The sequence below is a fragment of the Lampris incognitus genome, chromosome 13 (genome assembly GCF_029633865.1).
Source record: "Lampris incognitus isolate fLamInc1 chromosome 13, fLamInc1.hap2, whole genome shotgun sequence".
In the NCBI taxonomy this organism is placed as follows: Eukaryota; Metazoa; Chordata; class Actinopteri; order Lampriformes; family Lampridae; genus Lampris; species Lampris incognitus.
The window spans coordinates 41119411-41143347 of NC_079223.1; the positions used below are offsets into that span (position 1 = coordinate 41119411).

Genomic DNA, 23937 nt, shown 5'->3' on the forward strand with positions numbered 1-23937 from the left:
CTGGGAAGTGGACAACTCTTTTCTCTGTGAGCTGTGTTTTCTTTTCTTTTCTTTTTTTTTGGAATGGCCCCTCTTTTTCTCCCCAACCATATATGCTCAATTACCCCAATCTTCCAAGCCATCCCGGTCGCTGCTCCACCCCCTCTGTCGATCCGGGGAGGGCTGCAGACTACCACGTGGCTCCTCCGATACATGCGGAGTCGCCAGCCACTTCTTTTCACCTGACAGTGAGGAGTTCTGCCAGGGGGGACGTAATGTGTGGGAGGATCACGCTATTCCCCCCAGTTCCCCCTCCCCCCCGAACAGGCGCCTCGACCGACCAGAAGAGGCGCTAGTGCAGTGACCAGGACACAAACCCACATCCGGCTTCCCACCTGCAGACATGACCAATTGTGTATGTAGGTACACCCGACCAAGCTGGAGGTAACACAGGGATTCGAACCAGTGATCCCTGGTTGGTAGGCAATGGAAGAGACCACTACATTACGCCCGGCGTGAGCTGTTTTCTATGATCCGAGTTTCACAGAGAAGGCTTTCACACTATCAAATGCTACAGTGACAAGTTGTGGCCCCTGCAGAGTGTTAAGTGTCTGTGTGATGTCAACTAAGAAAGCTAAATCCATCCATAAACTATTTTGGGATCATCAAGCTCAGGAACATATAGCCTGCCTTTCATGAGTTCTCTGATCAGCTCCCTCAATTCAAAAAACCTTTTCAGGACACTGCCCCTGCTCAACCAGTGCACTTCTGTGAAGTACAGCACATCTCCATGTGTTGCATCTATTTCCTCCAGAAACACACAGAACTGATGGTGTTGTAAACCTCTTGATCTGATGTAATTAATGCATTTCACAATAGTCATAACACTGTCAAATTTCACGCATTTGCTGCAGAGTGCCTGCTGGTGAATGATGCAGTGCAATGCAATTGCAGGAGCTACATTCTCTTTCTCCAGCTTTGTTGAATCAGTGCTATAAGCCCGGTTTCTTCTTCCCGTCATTGACGGGGCAATATCAGTGGTGATTCCAGTCAATTTATTCCAGGGTAGATCCACACCCTCAATTGCATTGCACAGCACCTGAAATACTGTAGTCTTTCCCTGCATTGGAAATAAAGTTAGCAGTTCTTCTGTTAAGTCAAAACAGTCATCGATACCCCTTACAAATATAGTGATCTGAGCATTGTCGTCTACATCTGTGCTTTCATCAAGTGCCAAAGAATAATGTGTGAAGTCATTTGCTTTAGTGCAAAATTGTCTGTAATGTCACCTGACAACTTGCTGATCCGTTCTGCCATTGCATTTGGGCTGAGACTGACGTTTCCAAATAAAGATGCCTCCTCCAGGAAAATGATATTCGCTACCTGCAGCATGCCGTCACTCAGAAACTGTCCCTCTGTAAATGGCTTGCCAGCCTTCACTATTGCCTCACTTAGCATATAGCTAGCTTCCACAGCTGCATCACAGTCATGTTTGGCTTTGTGAAGACAGTTCTGCTGACAGGAAACTTTTTTGAAAGTGTGCTGCCTTTCTCAGTGCCCTCACATTTGAACCAATCATCCTCCTCTGCATGTTTAGTGGTGTAATGTCGCATCAGATTGAAATCCTTCAGGGCGGCGACTTTTTCCTTGCAAATTACACAGATCACAGATGCATTAAATTCAGTGAAGTAGTAGTCATATGTGCATTTCTCTTGGAAGTTGGTGCTCCTGGGCAACTTTTATTTTGGCTTTTGAAAGTGACATTTTTACAAAACAGCATTCTGCGACCCTGAGCAGGATAAGTCGTTTGGATAATGGATAGATGGATGGATGGATGGATCTGCAAGCAGTGACAACAATTTACGTTAGCAAGCACATGTGAGATATTTCAGAGTGGGCTAGCCTACTGGGTTCATATACTGGCGTTGTCTGGCTACAATGTGTGTGTGTGTGTGTGTGTGTGTGTGCGTGTGAGAGAGCGAGGGGGGGGGGCTGCAAAACTGACATTAGGCTATGTCATCTGCAACTGGCCTCACAACTAATCTTAGAACTAGAAACAGAAACGTTTAAAAAACATGAACGCAGAATGCAAAATGGATACGTGGTCCGGATCGCTTAATAAATCTAAAACACAAAACTGCCTCGCAGGCCGGTAGTTTGAGACCCCTGGCATAGACCGTTTCTGTTGAGACAAGCTTATGAATTGACAGCACAGTGAACCGCTCTATTATTAAAAGTCAATCTAGCTCACCCAGGAGTATATATCTCTCTCTCTCCAAACAAGATAGCATTAAAATGTCAATGTTCTAGATGAATGGATGTGTTGGTGTACACAATTTACAGCAAAATATAGAAATGATAGATAGGATACTATGTTTCATTTTTGCACGAGTTGAGCAATATACCCGTGTGTATCGGTTGTAATAAATACAAACTGCTGCGGGTAAATAACCAGATATCTCAGCACTGAAAATGTTTTAGAAAAAGATTGAAAGTGTCATAATCAATCAGACGCACCACTCGCCTTCCACAGCGTGACGTCCGTCATTTCCGTTTTAGCGAGACTACCAGTTGGAAACCGTCAAAGGAAGGCAAACAGTATTAACTTAAAAGGCCCAACCAAAACTACTTTGGCCCATCCAAAATTAAAATCTTTGCGCCGTGACTGGATTTCCTGAAGTCCGTGAGCTCAAGTCGCTTAGGTCCATTGCGACGTCATGGGAGCTGCGGTGTATAAAGGAATGCGGAGCGTCCAGTCAGCCAGTTGATCATTCGACAGAAAGAACAGATTATTACCGTAGATAGCGAGTTGGAAACAAAAATATGCAGAACCAAAAAGAAGTTCAGCAACAGTGTCTAGTGAAAGTGCAGGGGGTCGAAGGACCGCCAGATGAAACGGAGCAGAAGAAGAGCAGCAAAAAGATCCTACTGAGTAATGCCAGGCTCAAACTACAGGAGGTTTGGGCTACAGTGGACGATTTCTCAGAGAGGCGTGCTAAAGTACAGAGAGCTCGGGCTACTATTTGTGCCAAGCAGAATTGTGAACAAATGATAATGGCCGCCCTCCCCCAGGCTGAGGAAATAGACATGCACCTCCACATGTGGCAGGGGGAGAAAGTCTATCTTCTCCAGGAGATACCCCGTCTCCTCAGGGAGAGTGCTTAAACCAAACTCAGCCTCCTTCAGGATACAGATATATTGAAAAGGAGCAGAGAGGAGGAGGAGCTGAGATGGTGTGCTCTACTGAAAGAGGAGACAGCTCCCAGCACCAGATTTGCTGACTGCTGAGACAAAGGTCAATAAGAAAAGACAGAAGGAGTTGGCCAAGCAGAAGGAGCAAGAGAGGAACCTCCAGGCCACAAAGGAGGAGAGAAAGAAGGAGGAAGAACTCCTGGCCAAAATAGAAAAAGAGGAGATCGCCATGGATGGCAGCACAGATGACAGAGACAGGTACTGTGTAGCTAGTGGTAGATGGAAGAAACGATGCACATTATAGACATGTAACTTCACCATGTGTCTCAGTGAAATGGATCAAATAAGTTTGCAGTAATGTCAGACAGTGTATAGCAGTATCAGTATTAATGTGTATTAACAATAAATGATGAGAGTTTTGTACTTTACTGAGCGTCATCTAAGGGCCAAACACCCTCGCCTGATAAAGAGGAGGAGGAGGCCAGGGCAGGAACAACCTCCGCTGATGAAGATGGAAAGGAGGCTAGGGGAGAAACAGAGCATAAGGTTGAGCACAAGTAGGTCCATCTCCAGTGCTTCTTTAAAAGGCCAAGGAGGATTTTTCGTCATTGACGTTCCCCCCATTGACAAATATGCGTCTCGAAACAGCCCTTCTATCTTCAACCCCACTACCCAAAGGCCAACAACTACCTTTCAAAAAAATAAATGAATTGTTTCTGTCACTTTTTCCACTGCGTTATTGTAATCAGTTAATTACAATGCTGGGTAACACTTTAGTATGGGGAACGTAGTCACCATTAATTAGGTGATTAGCATGCAAATTAGCAACATATTGGCTCTTAATTGGTCATTATTACGTACTCATTAATGCCTTATTCTGCATGGCCTTATTATACAACCAGTAAGCCATTAACTATGGGTTTTCCCTCTATAACCTCAGAAGTATTGCTTATTAGTAGTACCATCTCAATATGCTTTGCTTAGTATGGACTTTATAAGGTGGTAGTACCACAAGAAGAGTTATTCTCCCTTACTAACACTTAATGAATATGGTCTGTTCTTACATAACAAAACACAAAACTACAAGTGTTCATAGTGTTAAATTACTGTAAATTAAGTTTTTATTACTTAGAATATGTTCCCCACACTAAAGTGACATCTTGATCATTACTAATTCACTAGTAATTAAGTTTTTTTATGTTCCCCATACTAAAGTGTTACCCAATACTGTTATGGACTAGTCGGGTCTAGGGGTTAAGGGTTAAGCTCGCAACACTAGTCCTAACCTGGAGTGTGTAGAAAAGATGGAAACGAGGAAAAAACCAAGAAGGAGGAGGACTGATTTCCAAGACGAGAGAAATAGCGGAGGTGGGCTAGCTTACTTAGGTAGCAGGCTAGCAGTTCCCTCCGACAAGGACTCGGCCACGTGGGTCTCAGCTTCCGTAAGCGGCGGACACCGTCTTGGTAGTTTAGTTCAGTTTAGGTTGATGGTGGATGGATCCTCAAAAATATAAATGAGACTTGGTTTTCTTCGAAGTCCTTCAAAGCTGGAATGGTGTGAACCTGCACCGCGTTCTCAAAGTGGCGCATCCTGAGGCGCTTAGGCAACCTCCCGCCATTAACACACTCCAGGAGACGCACCCGCGCCTCACGGTGACGTCATATTATATACCCTGCTTAACCACGCCCCCAATCATTTCTCAATGAAAACCAGTCCAAACAAGTAAGAAAATAAGAGGGGGGAAAAAAGGCAGCTATAACCCCTATCACTTCTAACATTCCTCCCCCCTTACAACAAAAAAAAACATCTGGTTTCAACCCATTTGTTTTTTTTTCTTTTTGTTTTATCCTTTTTATATTATTTTCTCATTTCCTAAAACAACAAGACTATGTATAATAAGTAAGAAAAGAAGAGGGAGGAAAAAGACAGCTATAACCCCTATTGCTTCTAACAATACTTATAATTGATGATAAACTGACATTAGAGTTAACATATAATGATAATAATAATAACAAAAAACGTTACTTATATTTTATTTTACTTAACAATGTTATAAAGTGCTTTACAAAAGAAATAAAACCAGACAAAGCAAAAATGAGAATAACACCAAAGGACATGAGCACAGAGGAGGTAAAAACAATACATGAATAAGACCCAATAAATAGCAGTCTTAAAAGTCTTAAAAATAGATTTAAGACAGATGTACTCTGGCCTAAGAGTACATCTGCCACCATCTACAATGCTGCGATTGCAAACATTCCCAAATCCTCTGTGAATAGTACACATGGCCATTGACGCTCCAGTTAATGGTCACACAAACATTTTCATATGAAACTGGTCGTTGGTTTCGGTCGTTATGCCACTGTATTGTTTATAAGGGCTGGGATACCTGCAGTCAGTTGAGACCGAAGAGGTAACTTAGATGAGTGATGAAACGTTTCTCTCAATAGACGCTGTATCCAGTTCAACTGATCCACCTTCTTTGACTTTTGCCAGAGACTTTCTATGATGTTCACAGTGTATCTTCCTGATGACGTATCTGAGTGTTTATCTTTACAAGGTAAATAACTTGTCAGAGCTGGTGAGCAGAACCAGGGTTTATCTAACAGTCGAAACACATTATTAGCTTACTGATAAGGTGTCTGGTACGTCCACTTGTACGCGACTCTGGCAAGTCTTTTGCCACGAGGACGTCTGGACACAGGGATGAAGGCAAATATCGTCAGTCATAGATATATTACGACATACACATACAGCCACGAAGAGTAGAAAGAAACCAGCCACAGATCTGGCTGGCACGGAGAGCCTTCCCAGTCTTTCCCCAGCACATCTCGTGCTCCTTCCTCCGACAGCGTTATCTCCCTCCGTCTGCGCCACCCTGCCGTCTGTCTCTTCTCTCTCGGTTATCTGGTACATTTGCCTCTGCCTGGTGTGGCGGTGGTGGTGGTGAGGCTCCCTTGTCATGCTGGACCAAGAGGGTGAGCCGGTGGCTCAGCGGGGAGGATAAAGGCTCCACAATCAAGGTAACTCGTCTCCTCCTCCCCGCTGGTGCTAACAAGCCACAGTGGCCCTGTCCAATTTGCTCTTCTTCTTCTTCTTTGGAATCGATTTCTGGTCCAAACATATATGGCTGAATTACTCCTATATTGCCACTTGCCATTGTGTAGCTTACAGTAGCAAGCGAAACAGAAAACAAGCAGAAATTAGTGTTTGATGAACAGAGTCAGTGGTGAGTGGGTATATTGCACTGCAGGCTGCCTGCAGTGGGGGAGATTTGAATTGAGGGTGGGGATAATTTGCATATTAATAGATTCTGTTTTTTTTTAATGAGGAAGAGGGACTAATTGAATTTTCATGATTTTAACAAGATAATTGAACTTAATTTGTAGAAAAACACATCAGACAATTTATTATACCAAGCAGAGTATTTTATGTATCTTGAAACATGACTGGAGGGGGACTTTAAGGATTAGGGGACAATCAGTATTTGAGGGAGTTAGAGCTGTGGCCTAGTTTTGTTGTCACTGCTGAAATCAAGCAATTTGTAACAAAACAAACATAAAGAAGGAATATTGTATTCTTTAACTGTCTCTGCAACTGGAGGTTACTTGCCCCGCACACTTTTGCGCCAACATATTAGGCAGGTTTTCATTGCAGTTTTGCGCAAAATAGAAGCGATTTATTGTCAAAGTCGACAAAACACAATTGTGAATGGTCTTTGTTTCACGTAGTGACATTGTGCGATTACAGCTGGGTTTTCTCCTCTTGCAATAGTCATTTCAATTAAACATGGCGATGGATCTCCAAGACCTGATAAGTGTTGGCACGGTGATTTCAGTTGCATGCACTGCAATAGACATGGTCATGTTTAATCGAAGGCGACGAAGGCATGTGATGCACCAAATGACGGAAAGGCAAACCCCTGATACCTGGCAGCGGCCACGTATCAGGGATTTCTCAGTCATTTTCCGCAACGATTTTACAGAGGTCCTGTGGATACAAATCTTCAGGATGACCTGCTTAACATTTGATGAGTTACGAGTTATCCGACCACACAAAACGCACCATATTTTTGAACATCATGTGACTATGCATGTCATGTGACTTAAATGCAAAGAATTTTCCCATTTCAATTTTGCAAAACATTGCTTTGTTGAATAGTGGCACGGTGGCGCAGTGGTTAGCACAGTTGCCTCGCAGTAAGAAGGTCCTGGGTTCAAACCACGGGGTTCTCCAGCCTTGGGGGGGAGGGGGGATAACACAGGTTATCCTCTGTGTTGAGTTTGCATGTTCTCCCTGTGTAAGATCAGGTTTCCTCCGGGTGCTCCGGTTTCCTCCCACAGTCCAAAGACATGTGGGTCAGGTCAATCGGCCATACTAAATTGTCCCTAGGTGTGTGTGTGTGTGTGTGTGTGTGTGTGTGTGTGTGTGTGTGTGGCGCCCATGGCATTGGAAAAGCCAACTCCAATGACGTAAGACTTCTTAGTCTGTGCTCAGAACATGACTTCACCTTCACAAACACCATTTTCCAACAAAAGAATAAATACAAGGCATCCTGGATGCATCCCAGATCCAAACACTGGCACTTGATTGATTATGCTATCATGAGGTGGGCTGATCTCAAAGACGTGCTCCTTACGAGAGCTATGCGAGGAGCAGTCTGCTGGACAGACCACCACATGATCCTGATAAAAGTCAGAGTGCATGTCCGACCTTTGAGACACCAATCTGGGCCAAAGAAGAAACCACCCCATTGCACCAGATTCTCCAACAGCGACACCCAAAACACCTTCCGTCGTTCTCTAGCCAACAAGTTAGTAGACGTTGAACAGATGATCAACTCAGAGTCTGGGATGGATAAGAAGTGGGCCTCTCTGAGCACCACTCTCTTTGACAATGAAGCCCAATCCGTTGGCTTCAAAACCAAAAAAACATCAGGATTGGTTTGATGACAATGCCGGAAAGATTTCCACCCCTCCTGGAAAACATGCATAAGACACACAGAGCTGCCCTTGGCAACCCACTATGCCAACCTCTCAAGAAACAATGGCAAGACCTCCGCTCTGAGGCCCAAGCAACTCTGCGGAATATGCAAAATGAGTAGTGGATTTTGAAAGCCAACGAAATTCAGGCTCATGCAGACAGGAACGACATGCATGGTTTCTATGATGCAGTTAAGACCATCTATGGCCCCAGAAACTGCTCCCTGGCACCCGTTAGATCTACTTATGGAACAACTCTTATCAAGGACCAGGCCCTGTTAGTGGATCGGTGGGCCGAGCATTTTAACACCCTGCTCAACCAGCCCACCCCAGTGGACTCAACTGTACTGGCAGAGCTCCCTGATCAGCCTACCTTGCAAGACCTAGACCTCCTGCAAATCTTCAAATAAATCCTGCATGCGGTCAATACCCTGAAAAACAATAAAACCCCTGGACCTGGTAACATTCCAGCTGAAATCCTCAAGGAAGGGGGCTACCTCTGTACGAGGACACTGTATCTCTATATCCTTGAGGTGTGGAGTTGTGAGTGTGTCCCCCAACAGTGAAAAGACGCCAACATTGTGACCATTTATAAAAACAAAGGAGACAAATCCATCTGCTCCAACAGTAGAGGTATTTCATTAGTGGCCATTGCCGGAAAGGTCCTAGCCAAGATCATGTTCCGCAGACTAACGGTAACAATAGCCAAATGGCTCATACCAGCGTCACAATGCGGCCTCTGAAAGGATATGGGGACAGTTGACATGATCTATGTCACATGCCAGCTACAGCAGAAATGTCGGGAACAGCACAAGGATTTATTCATAGCATTCATAGACCTCTCAAAGGCATTTGATACAGTCAACAGGGACGTGTTGTGGCAAGTCCAGAAGAAATTTGGATGTCCACCCAAGTGGCTCACCATCCTTGGACAGTTTCACTCAGGAATGATGGCCCAAGTGGTAGTGGGGAACAACAGTTCTGAGCCCTTTGGTGTGCAGACTGGAGTCAGACAAGGCTGTGCTAGACCCAGTCCTGTTCAATAGCTTCTTAGTCTGTGTTACAACACTGTTACGAAGGAGGATGGGGAAGCAGGCTAGAGTCACCATTGACTTCAGGCTCGATGGTAACCTATTCAATATCAGGAGGTTTCAGTCAACCACCAAGTTGACCTCTGAGAATATCATTGAGTTACAGTATGCTGACGATTGTGCTCTGGTAGCCCACAGACCAGAAGCCCTTCAAAACATTCTGTCGGCACTTGTAACTGCATACAGTAGAAGTCCATACAGTTCCCAAGAAGTTCCCAAGTTCCCATACATACAGTTCCCAAGAAGTACCTGGGAACCGTGTTTGACTCCCAACTCAAGTTCGATGTGAACAGATTTAATTGTCAAGCATGGACAACAAAGAATTCACTTAATGCGGGTGCTTAACTCCTTTAATGTCTATAACACCATCTTGTGTATTTTTTACCAGTCATTTATTGAAAGTCTTTTAACTTTTTCCTCTATTTGTTGGTTTAACGGGTTGACTGTGAAGGACAGGAATAGCCTAAACAGTATCGTTAAGGTCTACTCCAAATAATCGAAGTCCAGCAAAAAGACTTGTGCTCACTCTGGAAGAAACATGTGGCCCGGAAAGTAAAAGGAATTATTAGCTGATCTGACCACATCCTGTCTAGTTAATTCACTGTAATGCCCTCAGGCCGGCGCTATAAAGCGCCCCCTAGGAAAACGAATGGCTATTCTAGGTCCTTCATTCCTTCTTCTATCAGGCTGTTAAATGCTGAGATTAGTCATTTTAAATAAATTCTTTATATTGTTTTAAACCACAACAGTTGGTTTACACCTTGTTTGATCTTGGAATGCTTCATTTGTTTATTTATTGTTCTATTCTTTTGAATTATATGAATTTTTGCCCTTCGCCTGGTCCTCGTGTGAGTCAGCATGCAGGGCCACATGAGGGTGAAAGTCTTGCCCATGTACTGATAGGTCTATTGTCTCTGACATAACGATGATTGCCACTTGTCTGTGAGTTTGTGTATGGTCTGTAGATTGTAAAAACTGAATTGCCCTTCTGGGATAAATAAAGTTGTCTGAATCTGAATCTAAACTCAGGTGGCTTGGGCATGTCATTCACATGCCCAGCCAACGACTTCCATGTTAAGTCCTCTACGGCCAACTACACCTTGGTCAACGCACTGCTGGTGGGCAGAAAAAGAAGTTCAAAGACCAAAAAATGCCAGATCAACCCCTCTTCTTTGGAGGAACTTGCCTCCTGCCGCACCATCTGGCGCCCTCACGTCTCACAGGGAGTGAAGTATATGGAAAACCAGTGCACACAACATCGTGTAGCAAAGCATGCGAAGAGGCATGCTCGCAAAGCTACCCCTGCCCCCCCCTCCCCCAGCACCACTTTTACATGCCCGGTCTGCAACCACAACTGTGCATCCAGGATTGGACTATTCAGCCACCAAAGGACTCACAAATAGGAGAAGATAGTCATCATCGGATATGATGGACAACCAGCAAAACAAAAAACTGTGTGTGTGTGTGTGTGTGTGTGTGTGTGTGTGTGTGTGTGTGTGTGTGTGTGTGTGTGTGTGTGTGTGAGCCCTGTGATGGACTGGTGGCTTGTCCAGGGTGTCTCTCCACCTGCCGCCCAATGACTGCTGGTATAGGCTCCAGCGTCCCATGACCCCAATTAGGATAAGCGGCTTGGATAATGGATGGATGGGTGGATGCTTTGTCAAATCGTCTGAAAAAAATCACCTCATGCAAGCGTATAAACTTGTTTTGTGATATTTGAGTTTTTTTTAAATTTATATGTTTCATTACTCATTTTTTTAGTAAGCAATTTCAAACTGCACATTAAGCAGGTTAATGGAAGCCGTATGGCAGCATACCCATGACCACACACATACTCGCCTATATGTATACATACACACACACACACACACACACACAATTACAGCCAATAGCAGAGTTTTTGAACGTCATTAAAGTCAGCTTGGCCTGGTCTCCCATGCCACCTGACAGTTAATTTCCAATTAGAAGATTGTCAGAGGAATATTTCTGCTCTATTCCCCTTTTCCTTCATCTCTCCTGTCCTTGCCCTACCTATAGATGTGATGTCAACTGTCACACTGGATCTTATTAGTGCCATTACAGCTCTCTACCGTCATTCTCCAGCACTGCTGGATGATGGAAGTCCACTCGGATGCAGTGTATTTTAGATTGTTTTAGTAGCTCTTTGACCTCTTGAATTAGCAACAGGGAAATCTGTCATTTTGCCTCCTTACCCCCCTCTCTTCCCCTCTCTGTTGGTACAACCTGTCCATCCAAGCTCAGGCTCATAGACATACTGACTGTTTTGAAGATCAGATAAACTTAAGAGTTTGATCACTGGTTTTCATTTGCTACCCCACCAGCTCACTGCCATACCGACTCATGTGTATGAGTAGTACCATTAGTAGTCGTGCCATGAGTAGGTACTGAGGTTGCAGCTGCACAGGTCTGATTTTCTTTAGCAAAAAGTAGGCATTCTTACAGCTCTCTAGTTGTAGTGTGCAGGTCTGCTTGTCCATGGGATATTTGGTGAGATCCATGTTGCAGGCCACAGTGGTGGTAATCCTGAAAAGAGAAAGGTGACAGAGAAGCAGCAGAATTGTTATTAAAAAAAAAGAAAATTTCCATTTTTTTCCAGTTTTAGGATACCTATGGTACATATGATGAGAAATCAATCATTGTAACATGACCACCTCTCTCCAACAGAGAGATGCTGAAATGGATGCTGTACATACTTTGTCTTCACTCTTCGACGTATCTTTGCCGACAGACATTAACATCATAACCACACACACACACGCGCGCTAAGTAATGAGAGAGCAAGAGTAAGAGAAAAAAGGAGACAGCGCGTATGGTAGAACATGTAGAGGAATGCACAGTATGATGTTGGGTACTGTTTTAGCGTGTGTGTGGCTGTGAAGTTACTGTCTATGCCGCTGTTTGTGCGATGTGAACCATCATGCGGTGCACGCATGAAAATTTGACCATATCATATCCATATATATGAGACTAACCGGCCGGTCACCGGTCAAGGCCAAATCAAGCTGAAAATCAGCCGATTCTGGTCACCAGCCGATCGATCGGTGTATCTGTACCCGTATCAAGAGTGTATATATGGATTTAAGAGAAGAAATAGCTACGGCTAAAAAATATCTGCAAACGTCCATCTCAAAGCTTGAGACAATATCAACTTCACTATCAAGGAAATAGAAAGATCATCCACTTTTCACTCAGATAGTGTCAGCACACTGCAGTGCCAGGTGACTCGTCTCACCTCAGACATGGAGAATCTCACTCAAAAATGTGAACATTTGGAAGGCCGTTCAAGAAGGCACAACATCAGAATCACTGGACAACCCTAGGGGAAAGAAAGGCCAAAACCAAGAGACTTTATTGCTCAACTCCAGTAGGAAACTGTCCCTAGAGGAGAAACCACTTATTGATAGAGCACACAGAACCCTTAAACAACAGCCTGAAACATGAATCACACCGGCACTTCGTACTACATCTACAATACTACCACAATCTGGAAGACATCTTGCGCAAAGCAGCAGCAATGAAAATCCTCCAATGCCAAGGCAAAAAGTTACAGTAAATTTGTTGGGTAAATTTGTTCGCAAACACCCATGGGATTTTTTAGCCCTGCAGAAGTTACCCAGATTCTGCACTGGTCTCTGAGACAAACTCCAGGGCTAAAAAATCCCATGGGTGTGTAAGAGCAAATTTGCCCATAGTAACGACTGATACAAGAGGCCCCTGGTGACCAACAACAGCATACAGACTTCATTTACAGATCCCCAAAAAGCCCAGTACTACCCAGAACACCTCTTGGAAACACAATCAGACACGACAACGCAAGATGAACTTTAACTGAACAGTGAGATGCAATACTTTTACAAATGAAACTCGAAAAGCTAGAGGCTAATGTTAGCAGATAGCTAACAAGCTAAATTAACCCAATTAGAATGTAAAAGCTAAAAGATGACAGCACATATGGTAAGATCGCCCCTTAATTCTCACTACCTAATATCAGAAAACCATAAACCTTATCACACTCCCCATAAGACTCAATGTTACTTTATAGTGATTCAGAAATTAATACTAAATATTAGCCACCCCAGAAGTAACACTGACTTAGGAAACACCGGTAATGCTGGCTAACATAAACTAATATCGCTATGAATCATCCTAATGTTATTTACCATGAACACACCTATTACGCTTTGCAATAAAACAGAGTCATAGCCATTAATTTTCAGTTGACTTCTGTGTCAAAAAGGCCTCTGGTCAAATATTTTATTTCTCCATGTTCAAGATACAAAGGGGTTAGAGGACAGGTCTGTGTCTCTAACATTTCCCCTAAATTCTTCAGGTAATGCTTACCTAAATTCTACAGGTGACAAGGGAGCTGTAGTTCATATTATGTGCAGACAGAAAATGCCCTCACCTTCATCTATCTCACGGCCAATTTATTAACAGTCAAACAGCAGTCCTAGATAGGAGAAGGAAGATTAATACCAACTCTGTCAACGCGGGCAATGTGTGAGCACCCGAGTGCCTTAGCCCTCTATCACCAGATCGCTACATGGAAAATTACAGTGTGACTGAACATAATTGATTATAGTCTGAATGGCTTTCATAGATCAGTGCGAATTACTCCCATCTGTCAGTGTGTTACATAGGCACAGTCTGTGGAATTGGATGGCCCTGTTCATGTACGGCAATCTGTTTTCACATGAACGTTAAAGATAAAACATTGACGGTTATTACAAAATGGAAATGAGCTTTGATTTATGTCTATACGGGTAACAGTACTTATTACTCAGTATTTGATGCAACTGTTTACATACCCAAATGCTCATTGTTTCTGGATGCTGGTTTCTTGTTTCTTTTTGAAAAATCGCCATTAATCTTTATTTTCTCAGTTGGCTGACTAAAGGTTTAATTGCCCTGCAGTATGTTCAACTGCTTGCAGACGCAGACTAAGCTTCACCTTAGCCTGATTAATAGGTATAGAATATAACAAGACCCAGTCTCTCATTTGTTTATTCAAAATCTTCTTTAAATGCTGACAATTGACTTGGCTGATATAAATATTGTGGAGTTGTTTTTGTTACTCATACTTAAAAACTGTCAAGTTATTTAAACTGAAGAAGTAACAGGGATTAACAAAGGTTAACAGTTACGCCACAGGGAAGCTACTTAAGTTCAGTTTTAATTTGTTTTCTTCCTATAGTGAGCTCACACCATACTTATTTTAGTATTGGCTAGAGATATTATTTTTGTTATTGTTGCCAATTTTATGATTAGTAGTTCAAATGCAGGGACTGAGAGGTTAGGTTGGGAGTGTTACTCAATCAGAAATTAACAGTGAAAACTCTGTATGACATACAATACAGATGCAAAACAGTATAAGGGATCAAACTCAAGGTGGAAAAATAGGTTTAACAGTCACAAGTTAAACACTAGAGGAATTAATAATCCAGTCAAGAGGCAAAGTTCTGGCCCATTTGAAATCATTAAACTCTGATATAATGTTTCTACACGAAACATACTTTAAAATGACTCCCATTACAGGCAAAGAACAAGATGGATAAAGGATATATATCACTCAAGAGGTACATCAGTTCTAATAAGAAAAGAAATACCTTTCACCTACAATAAAACAATTACTGATAGGGAGGGACGATACCTAGTTGTGTTAGGAGAAATACATAATACTTCTTTGACCTTGGTAAATTTATATGCCCCAAATATAGATAACCCTTCATTCAAAAAAAAAAAGTCTTTCCATTAATACCAGATATATCTCAAACAAACTTGATAATAGGAGGAGATTTTAACACAACTCTAGATCCATATCTCAACAGATTCTCTACCAAACATTTTGTACGCAGTTTCACTACAGCCTCACGCCACTGACTGACCGCTATTCACTCCACAACAGCTCTGGACTACACACCGGTCACTGATTTATGTTTTTAAAAAAGCCACTTTATTTTTGTCATTGTACATGTTACAATGAATTTGTTTTCTACATTTAACCTATCCATCCATTCATCATCTGAACTGCTTATCCTGCTCTCAGAGTCGCGGGGATGCTGGAGCCTATCCCAGCAGTCATTGGGCGGCAGGCAGGCCATCACACAGCCCCCCCACCAGCACACACACACACACACACACACACACACACACACTCATACCTAGGGGCAATTTAGTATGGCCGATTCACCAGACCTACATGTCTTTGGGAGGAAACCGGAGCACTCGGGAGGAAACCCACACAGACACGAGGAGAACATGCAAACTCCACACAGAGGATGACCCCAAAGGTTGGACTACCCCGGGGCTTGAACCCAGGACCTTCCTGCTGTGAGGCGACCGCGCTAACAACTGCGCCACCATGCCGCCGCATTTAACCCATCCTGTTGGATAGGAGCAGAGGGCAGCTGCAGCACCCAGGGACCAACTCCAGTTCTTCTTTCCATTGCCTTGCTCAGGGGCACAGACAGGAGTATTAACCCTAACATACATGTCTTTTTGATGGTGGGAGGAAACTGGAGCACCCGGAGGAAACCCACGCAGACACAGGGAGAACACGCAAACTCCACACAGAAAGGACCTGGGATGGCCTGGGGTTCGAACTCAGGGCCCTCTTGCTGTGAAGCAATGGTGCTAACCACTGGGCCACCGTGCCACCCAGTTTTCACCCCTAGTGACCCCTTTGCCTCCTGTTTATACCATCACTTCCCCCTTCAGCCCAAATAATTCTAGTGACAATCCAGAGCACCTCTCTATCACCCCAGTCACAATCAATAATAGACCACACAAACGTGATAATGCAGTATGCAAAATCTATTTTAATCTGATTAGGCCCACATTTGCAACTCCGTTCCTGAACAATCCTGACAGTAAAGTCAGGCTTAGTCAAACTGGTAATAAGAAGCTGACTGAAACATCACTTGCCAACTACAATTTTGTACATTGCACTCAGACTAATAGGAAGGGCAGGGGGGTTGCTATTTTATATAATTATACTTTTAAACTGTAAATCTATATCTATCGGCAATTATCTGAGTTTTGAATATTTAGGTCTAGTTATAAAATCCGTATTGCCTTGTACTTCTTCTCACTGTCTATCATCCTCCTAAACCAGGACAGGGTTTTTTGGAAGCATTTGGTGAGCGGTTTGTTATGGTCTGAGTGTTTTCTGTTTGTATTTGGTTTGTTTTTCTCCTCCTCTCTCGAGTACCTGCAGGATGGGCGGTGACATGGAGGCATGGCTGACCTACTTCTGGGCTGAGTGCAGCGAGGCACACCTGATGCCCATGTGCAATTACCCACCTCTCCTCCATAAAAGCCTGGTTCAGTCTCCACCACCTCGCCAGATAATTCCGTCTCATCGGTAGTGCCAGTGTACTCTGTACAGAAGAAGTTTCCTGAGAAAGTGTTCTCCCTGTCTGCTTGTTTTTGACCAAACTCTCCCCATTGCCAGATCCAGGACCTCGTTGCTTCAGCCCAGATCATGGGAAGGTGCCAGCCTGCCTTCAGTCACCGCCACATGCCCTATTCCTGTTCTTCTGTTGCTGACCATTTTTCTAAGGCGAATAAACCGGTTCGAGCACCACTGCACTGTCTCCTGCCCTCCTTGGGTCCGCACATTCACCTAGGCTGTAACACTGTTATCTAAAATCACAACTTGACTTTGACAGCATTATCATATCAGATGATTTCAATACTCACGTTGACAATAACAACAACTCAGACTCAGAACAATTCATCAATTTATCAGAATCATTTGATTTCAAACATGTCACTGGGTCTACCCACACAAAGGGTCACACACTTGACCTTGTCTTTTCCAAAGGTCTTGATATTGCAATAACAGCTGTTCTAGATGTTGCAATTTCTGGTCATTATTGCATATTTTTTGACGTTATATGCTCCTGTGAACAAATGATTATTGATAGATTCATTAAGAAATTTTACATTAATGCTAATACAGCTAATATATTTATTAATGAAGTTTCTAAGTATACATTACCCACCTTGCCATCATGTGATGCCATGGTGGACAATTTCTTTACTGTTATGTCTGAGATCATTGATCATGTTGCTTCAGCCAAAATTGTAGTGATACGTAGCCCACCAAAAGTACCTTGGAGAAATAATAAAAAGTAAGGATGGCAAAAAGAAACAGCCAGAGAGCTGAATAGAAATGGAGAAAAGACAAATTACAAACTGATTTCGAAATCTATAAAAATGCACTCTACTGTTATAACAATGACATGAGCTCCGCCAGAGAGTCCTACATTTCTCAATTGATCAACAATAGTCAGAATAATGTCTCAATTCTTATTCTCTTCAGTTGACAAACTGATTAGATTAATCCCTCCAAATCTATCCATCATGAGTTCCTCTCTACGGCCAAATGCGATGAATTTGCTGTCTTTTTGTCATGAAAAAGTCTCTCATAGCTCATATTGCTCAGAGTTTCTTTCTGGACTAAAGAACAGTTTCTTTCTGTAGGCTGTTATTCAAATTAACACTTAACACTGTCAATAATCCGACCATTTTGTATATACTGTTCATGTACTGTACAGTATTGTACTGTGATGGACTGGCAGGGTGTCTCCCCGCCTGCCGTCCAATGACTGCTGGGATAGGCTTCAGCATCCCCGCGACCCTGGGTAGGATAAGCGGATTGGATAATGGTTGGACGGATGTACTGTACATTGTACGTATACTGGTACGCTCTGTCATGTCCATCTACCTCAGGCATGTATGTAAGTAACCTGCGAACATCTATTTCAACATCTCTGATATATTCTCTGCACCTTTGCACTTTATCACTGTCGTGTAGCTACAGGATAACTGAATTATACAACGATCAAGGTGTATCTTGGTCTACCTCTTTTATTTGCTAGACCGTAGTAACATTACAAAACTACTGCGTTAAGCAGGCGCGAAAACACATGAGTGACCCTCTTGCTCTGTCTTCTTCCAAGGGGCGCACACCAGAGTGGCACGCGTACATTTATACAACATACGCAACAAATAGACATCGAGCGTCAGAGGTCAAACATAAAATACATATTACTGCAAATAAAAGCATTTGCTTTCGTGTGTACCTCCATACACTACAATCACCACTTATTTTGCCAGTATATAGTCAATCCTTGTGTATATATCTGAAGATTGTTGTGTTGTAGTGTTGTTATTCTATGTTAAGTACACTGAGAGAGCCACGAAATCGGAGTCAAATTCCACGTATGTACAAACCTACATGGCCAATAAATCTGATTCTGATAATATATTAATTTCTTGCAGCAATACATCTAGACCCATCTCACCCTCACACCACCCCAATTCCAATGAAGTTGGGACATTGTGTAAAACGTGAATAAAAACAGAATACAATGATTTACAAATCCTTTTCGACCTATATTCAACTGAATACACTACAAACACAAGATATTTAATCTTCAAACTGATAAACTTTATTGTTTTTGCAAATATTGGCTGCAACACATTCCAAAAAAGCTGGGACAGCGGCAACAAAAGACTGGGAAAGTTGAGGAATGCTCAAAAAACACCTGTTTGGAACATTCCACAGGTGAACAGGTTAATTGGGAACTATAATCCTATCATAGATAACCTAATACGTATATGGAAACAAATTAAATCCCATTTCAGTCTTAAAAATATATCCCTCACTCTACCATCACAAAAAAAAACATGGAGTGACTCAGGAATCCATAGTGTCCAAAATGTATATATTGAGGGTCCATTTGCCACCTTCGCACAACTACAAAAGAAATTTAATCTCCCAACCAGCAAATTTTTCAGATATTTCTAATACTAGCCCGCTTCCGGTGTGGGAAGATGGTGGCGCAAATTCACATTTGCAGCAGCCTCACCCAGTACTGCTGTGTGAAGATGGCGGCGCGAATTCACATTTGCAGTGGCCTCACCTAGTACCACCCATGCAGTGTCTTTGTCCACGTCTGCGTCTAAATTTTGTCTTCATTTGATGGCTGGGAGAGCTGGCATTGGATTGGCTGGGAGAGCTTGGTCTGCTGCATCGTGGGCCCAGGGACCACTGCCTCGCCCGGAGCTGTGCCCGAGGAGGTAACACCGAGGGCAGTCTGACAGGATGCGGACGCGAGGCAGGCTAAGCTATCTGCTAGCCCATACAGAATGGCAGTTCCAATAACGCCGAGGGCAGTCTGGCGGCGGCCTTATCTGGCATTGACTGTGGTGTTTTTGATGTCATCATGTGGAGTGCGGGGAGGTGTGCCGAAGGTGTCTGGATGGGAGAGCTGGCGCTGAATCTGATGGGAGAGCTTGGTCTGCTTTGTCTGGTGGGCCCAGGGGCCACGGCCCCTGCCTGGGGCTGCACCCGAGGAGGAAACACCGAGGGTGGTCTGACAGGACGTGGAAGCGAGGCAGGCTAAGCTAACTGCTAGCCCATGCAAACCAGTAGTTCTGACAGTCATCCTGGCTGGCGTTTGTTCCCTTGGACGGTGATTTTTTTTATTTTTATTTTTTTTTTAGTTTGGATATATGTGTTAGTTTGGATATATGTGTTCTTGTAGTTCTTAGAGTTTTTGGGTGTGTTTTTGTCCTGGTGTTGCCCTGCTGTGGGCTGGGGGAAACGGCATTTTGTTTTGTTTCACATGAAATGAAATGACAAATAGTGTTCCCGATTCCTGATTTACAAATTAGAGATTACATAGGATTTGTAATGGAAAGACAATCAACAATAGACAACTTTCGTAAAATATCACCATATCAAGACAATTTAAGTTCCTACCTATATCTACTACTATTACTACTTTTGGCTGCTCCCGTTGGGGGTTGCCACAGCGGATCCTCCTTTTCCATCTCTTCCTGTCCTCTGCATCTTCCTGTCATGTCAGCCACCTGCATGTCCTCCCTCACCACATCCATAAACCTCCTCTTTGGCCTTCCTCTTTTCCTCTTGCCTGGCAGCTCCATATTTAGTATCCTTCTCCCTATATACCCAGCATCTCTTCTCCACAGATGTCCAAGCCATCTCAATCTTGCCTCTCTTGCTTTGTCTCCAAACCGTCCAACCTGAGCGGTCCCCCTAATATACTCGTTCCTAATCTTGTCCTTCTTCGTCACTCCCAGTGAAAATCTTATCATCTTCAACTCTGCCACCTCCAGCTCCGCCTCCTGTCTTTCCGTCTGTGCCACTGTCTCCAAACCATACAACATAGCTGGTCTCACTACCAACACCAGACACTGTCTTATACAATTTTAAATAGTACATGGACTCCATTACTCCAAGGTTAAAAACATATAGCATATGTCCAAACATATCACCCATGTGTGATAAATGTCATTCCTCGAAGGCTACTCTTTTTCATGCCCCAAAGTTGCATATTTTTGGTCTGATTACCTTCAACAACATCTTAGAAATTATTAATACTTTACTAGAACCAGAATCTTTATTAATTATTCTTGATGTATCTGAAGCATTAAGAAGACTCACCACAGCCCAACCACACTTCCTCTCTTACTGCCTCATCATAGCAAAAAAACAAAACAAACTAGTACTTATGTTATGGAAAGAAACAACGGTTCCTACATCCAAAATGTGGCTATGTGATCCAACCAGTACATTACACTCGGAAAGGATGAGAGACTTAAAGTGGCGGGTAACTGAGCTCAAATCTGTGTTTTGGGATACCCATACCCCAGGAAAACATATCAGTAACCACCCAGCCAATTCTGTATGATTAAAAATGTTGCGAAGTATATAAAACAAAGCTTCAAAAACGTGTAAAAATCTGCAGCGTCCACTGGTATCAGACTCTGGGGGCATGGCACCGAAAGGAAGACAGCCAAATACCCAAAAACGGTCTAACTCCGCAAATCAGTTCTATACATGGTTCAACACAATTTAACATGTCAACAGCAATACATCTCCCACATTTATAAAGTATTTTGAAGCAACTCTGTGAATTTGGTTACCCTGCTCTTTATAGGGCAGACTCCCACTATAAATACGATTTGGAAATTTCTGAGTTGTAGCCTATACTTATACACCATTTCATTTTACTTAATGAGTAAATGAGTGAGAGAAGGGTAGGGGACAGTGAAACAGGAGAGGTTTAGGAAGACTAAGGGGGAAGTTAAAGGTCGGAAATTCATGTTCCTAGACTGCCTTATCTGAGTTATGTTCCTATTCTTAGATTGATTTATTCTATCTCTTGTATTTAGTATATACACATTTAATTCATCTTTAGTCAATTTTTATTTTATTCAGTTTATGTAACTATTTTATTTTAAAAAAATTCCTCTCTCTTTTTAATTTGCTTATCTTTGATATTATTCCAATCTCAAAATACAATCCTATATCTTTTATATCTATTTTTAAACCTGTGAATGTACATGAGTATAATTTTATAATTCTTATATAAATGAAAATCAGAGTTGACAACAGTATACCGTATGCATAATCTTATTTGGCTCAATAAAATATATTTGAAACTAATCCTGTAAAAGTAGCCTTAATCTCTCCAAAAAATCCAAACATGCCATTCATGTTCATGCCATTGCAAAAATTCCCCACAAATTCATAGTCGACAGAGCACCTCCAGATTGTATACCTAATTATATATATCACGTCTGGGCATTTTCTCCTTGGTTTGAGGCTTTACAAAGGATTTTCCTCTCAAATGTCCTTCATACATGGATTGGACTGTCCCAAACCATAAAAATTGCAAACTGGAATTTTTACATCCACCGCTTCTCCCTTTTAATGTTGCAGTCTTTATTTATCCGTACGTTCACCTCAGTGCTTTCCCATGTATTCCCCCTGGTGTTTCTGAAACATTTACCGCAGTTGTCCCTTTCCCTGCGCCAGCCCCACAACTCTTCTCACTCCATTCTGTCGTTCTCACAACTCCATTCCCCGTGGACGCCAACCCTCTTCACATCCTCGCCTCTCACCTCCGGCTTTGTTCTCCCCGCTCCCGCCTTGCTCTCATACCCTCGGACACCGTGACACGCCTCTCTCATCCATCCTTCCTCAGACAATAATGCCCACAGGAAATGAGGCTCCATATAGTATGGAGGAAAACATCCATGAAGCCCAAGACACACACTGCATAGCACACACACACAGACATACACACCCCCCCGCCCCCCACTTACAAAGAGCGACACACTCAAGTCAATGACAATCCGTGGTACAGTCATACATCATGAATGTGTTCAAAATATGAGCAGGAATCAAAGCAAGCACATTGTGGCATCACAGTCAAGTATGCACACATGCCATGAGCTCCCAACCATGATGAAGAGTAGTGTAGTGGTAATGGCAATGACTATTTATTTATGTAGCACATTTCAGTACAAGTAAGCTCAATGTGCTTTACTTTAAAGACAAAAAATAAAATATGGACATAAGCATGACATCAACATATGTAACATAAGCAATATAAATAATAACCAGTGAGCTCCAGCCCAGACATGCCTGCACCCCACTCTTTCTGTTATACCAGTGGTCCCATCCTTGATATAGCCACCGCAAATATCAGGCCAACTTCCATAGATAATAGTGGACAGGTCAGCACATTGCTTTGTAGTGAAGTGCTTAAACTAAATGGACAGTGGTGCGCAAGCCTTCAAAGGGAAAAGACTTGGCCTGAAAATATTTTGCCTGCTCTTCAGGTGGGCGGGTTAGTTTTTTTTAACAAGTACCCAGGACCATCTACTTGGTTTGAAGAGTTTGTGACAACAGAAGTGAACGAGCCCTTCATTTATTTATCCCCCCCTTTTTTTTCCCCAATTGTACTTGGCAAATTACCCTACTCTTCCGAGCCATCCCAGTCACTGCTCTACCCCCTCTGCCGATCCAGGAAGGGTTGCAGACTACCACATGCCTCCTCTAAGACATGTTGAGTCGCCAGCCGCTTCTTTTCACCTGACAGTGAGGAGTTTCACCAGGGGGACTTAGCACGTGGGAGGATCATGCTATTCCCCCCAGCTCCCCCTTCCCCCCGAACAGGCGCCCTGACCGACCAGAGGAGGCACTAGTGCAGCGACCAGGACACACACCCACACCCGGCTTCCCACCCACAGACACAGCTAATTGTGTCTGCAGGGACGCCCGGCCAAGCTGGAGGTAACATGGGGATTCGAACTGATGATCTCCGTGTTGGTAGGCAACAGAATAGACCACCACACCACCCAGATGCCCAAATGAGTCCTTCATTTATGACTCTGCTTGCCTCAGGATGTTTATTTGAAAGCTTTTAAGAAGAGATCCATCCTTCCATTAGCCAAACTACTTAGCCTGCTCTCAGGGTCGCAGGGATGCTGGAGCCTATCCCAGCAGCCATTGGGTGGCAGGCGGGGAGACACTCTGAACAGGCTGCCAGGCCATCACAGGGCCAACACACACACACACACACACACACACACCTGGGGACAATTCACCTGACCTACATGTCTTTGGACTGTGGGAGGAAACTGGAACACCTGGAGAAAACCCACGCAGACACGGAGAGAACATGCAAATGCCACACAGAGCATGACCTGGGATGACCCCCAAGGTTGGACTACCCCAGGGCTCGAACCCAGGACCTTCTCGCTGTGAGGTGACTAACTACTGTGCCACCATGCCGCCAAAAAACACATTCACAAAATTCAAAATTACATTAATTAAAATAAATTA

The 23937-nt window shown here is 43.3% G+C and overlaps 1 protein-coding gene across 1 annotated transcript in view; it reads right to left on the reverse strand.

Annotated features, from left to right (window-relative positions):
• Positions 1 to 23937, reverse strand: part of LOC130122536 (gamma-aminobutyric acid receptor subunit pi) — a 123731-nt gene that overhangs the window by 12934 nt on the left and 86860 nt on the right. The window contains exon 6 of the mRNA XM_056291466.1: positions 11707 to 11789. Within this exon, the coding sequence (XP_056147441.1) occupies positions 11707 to 11789 (83 nt within the window). The remainder of the gene's footprint in view (positions 1 to 11706; positions 11790 to 23937) is intronic.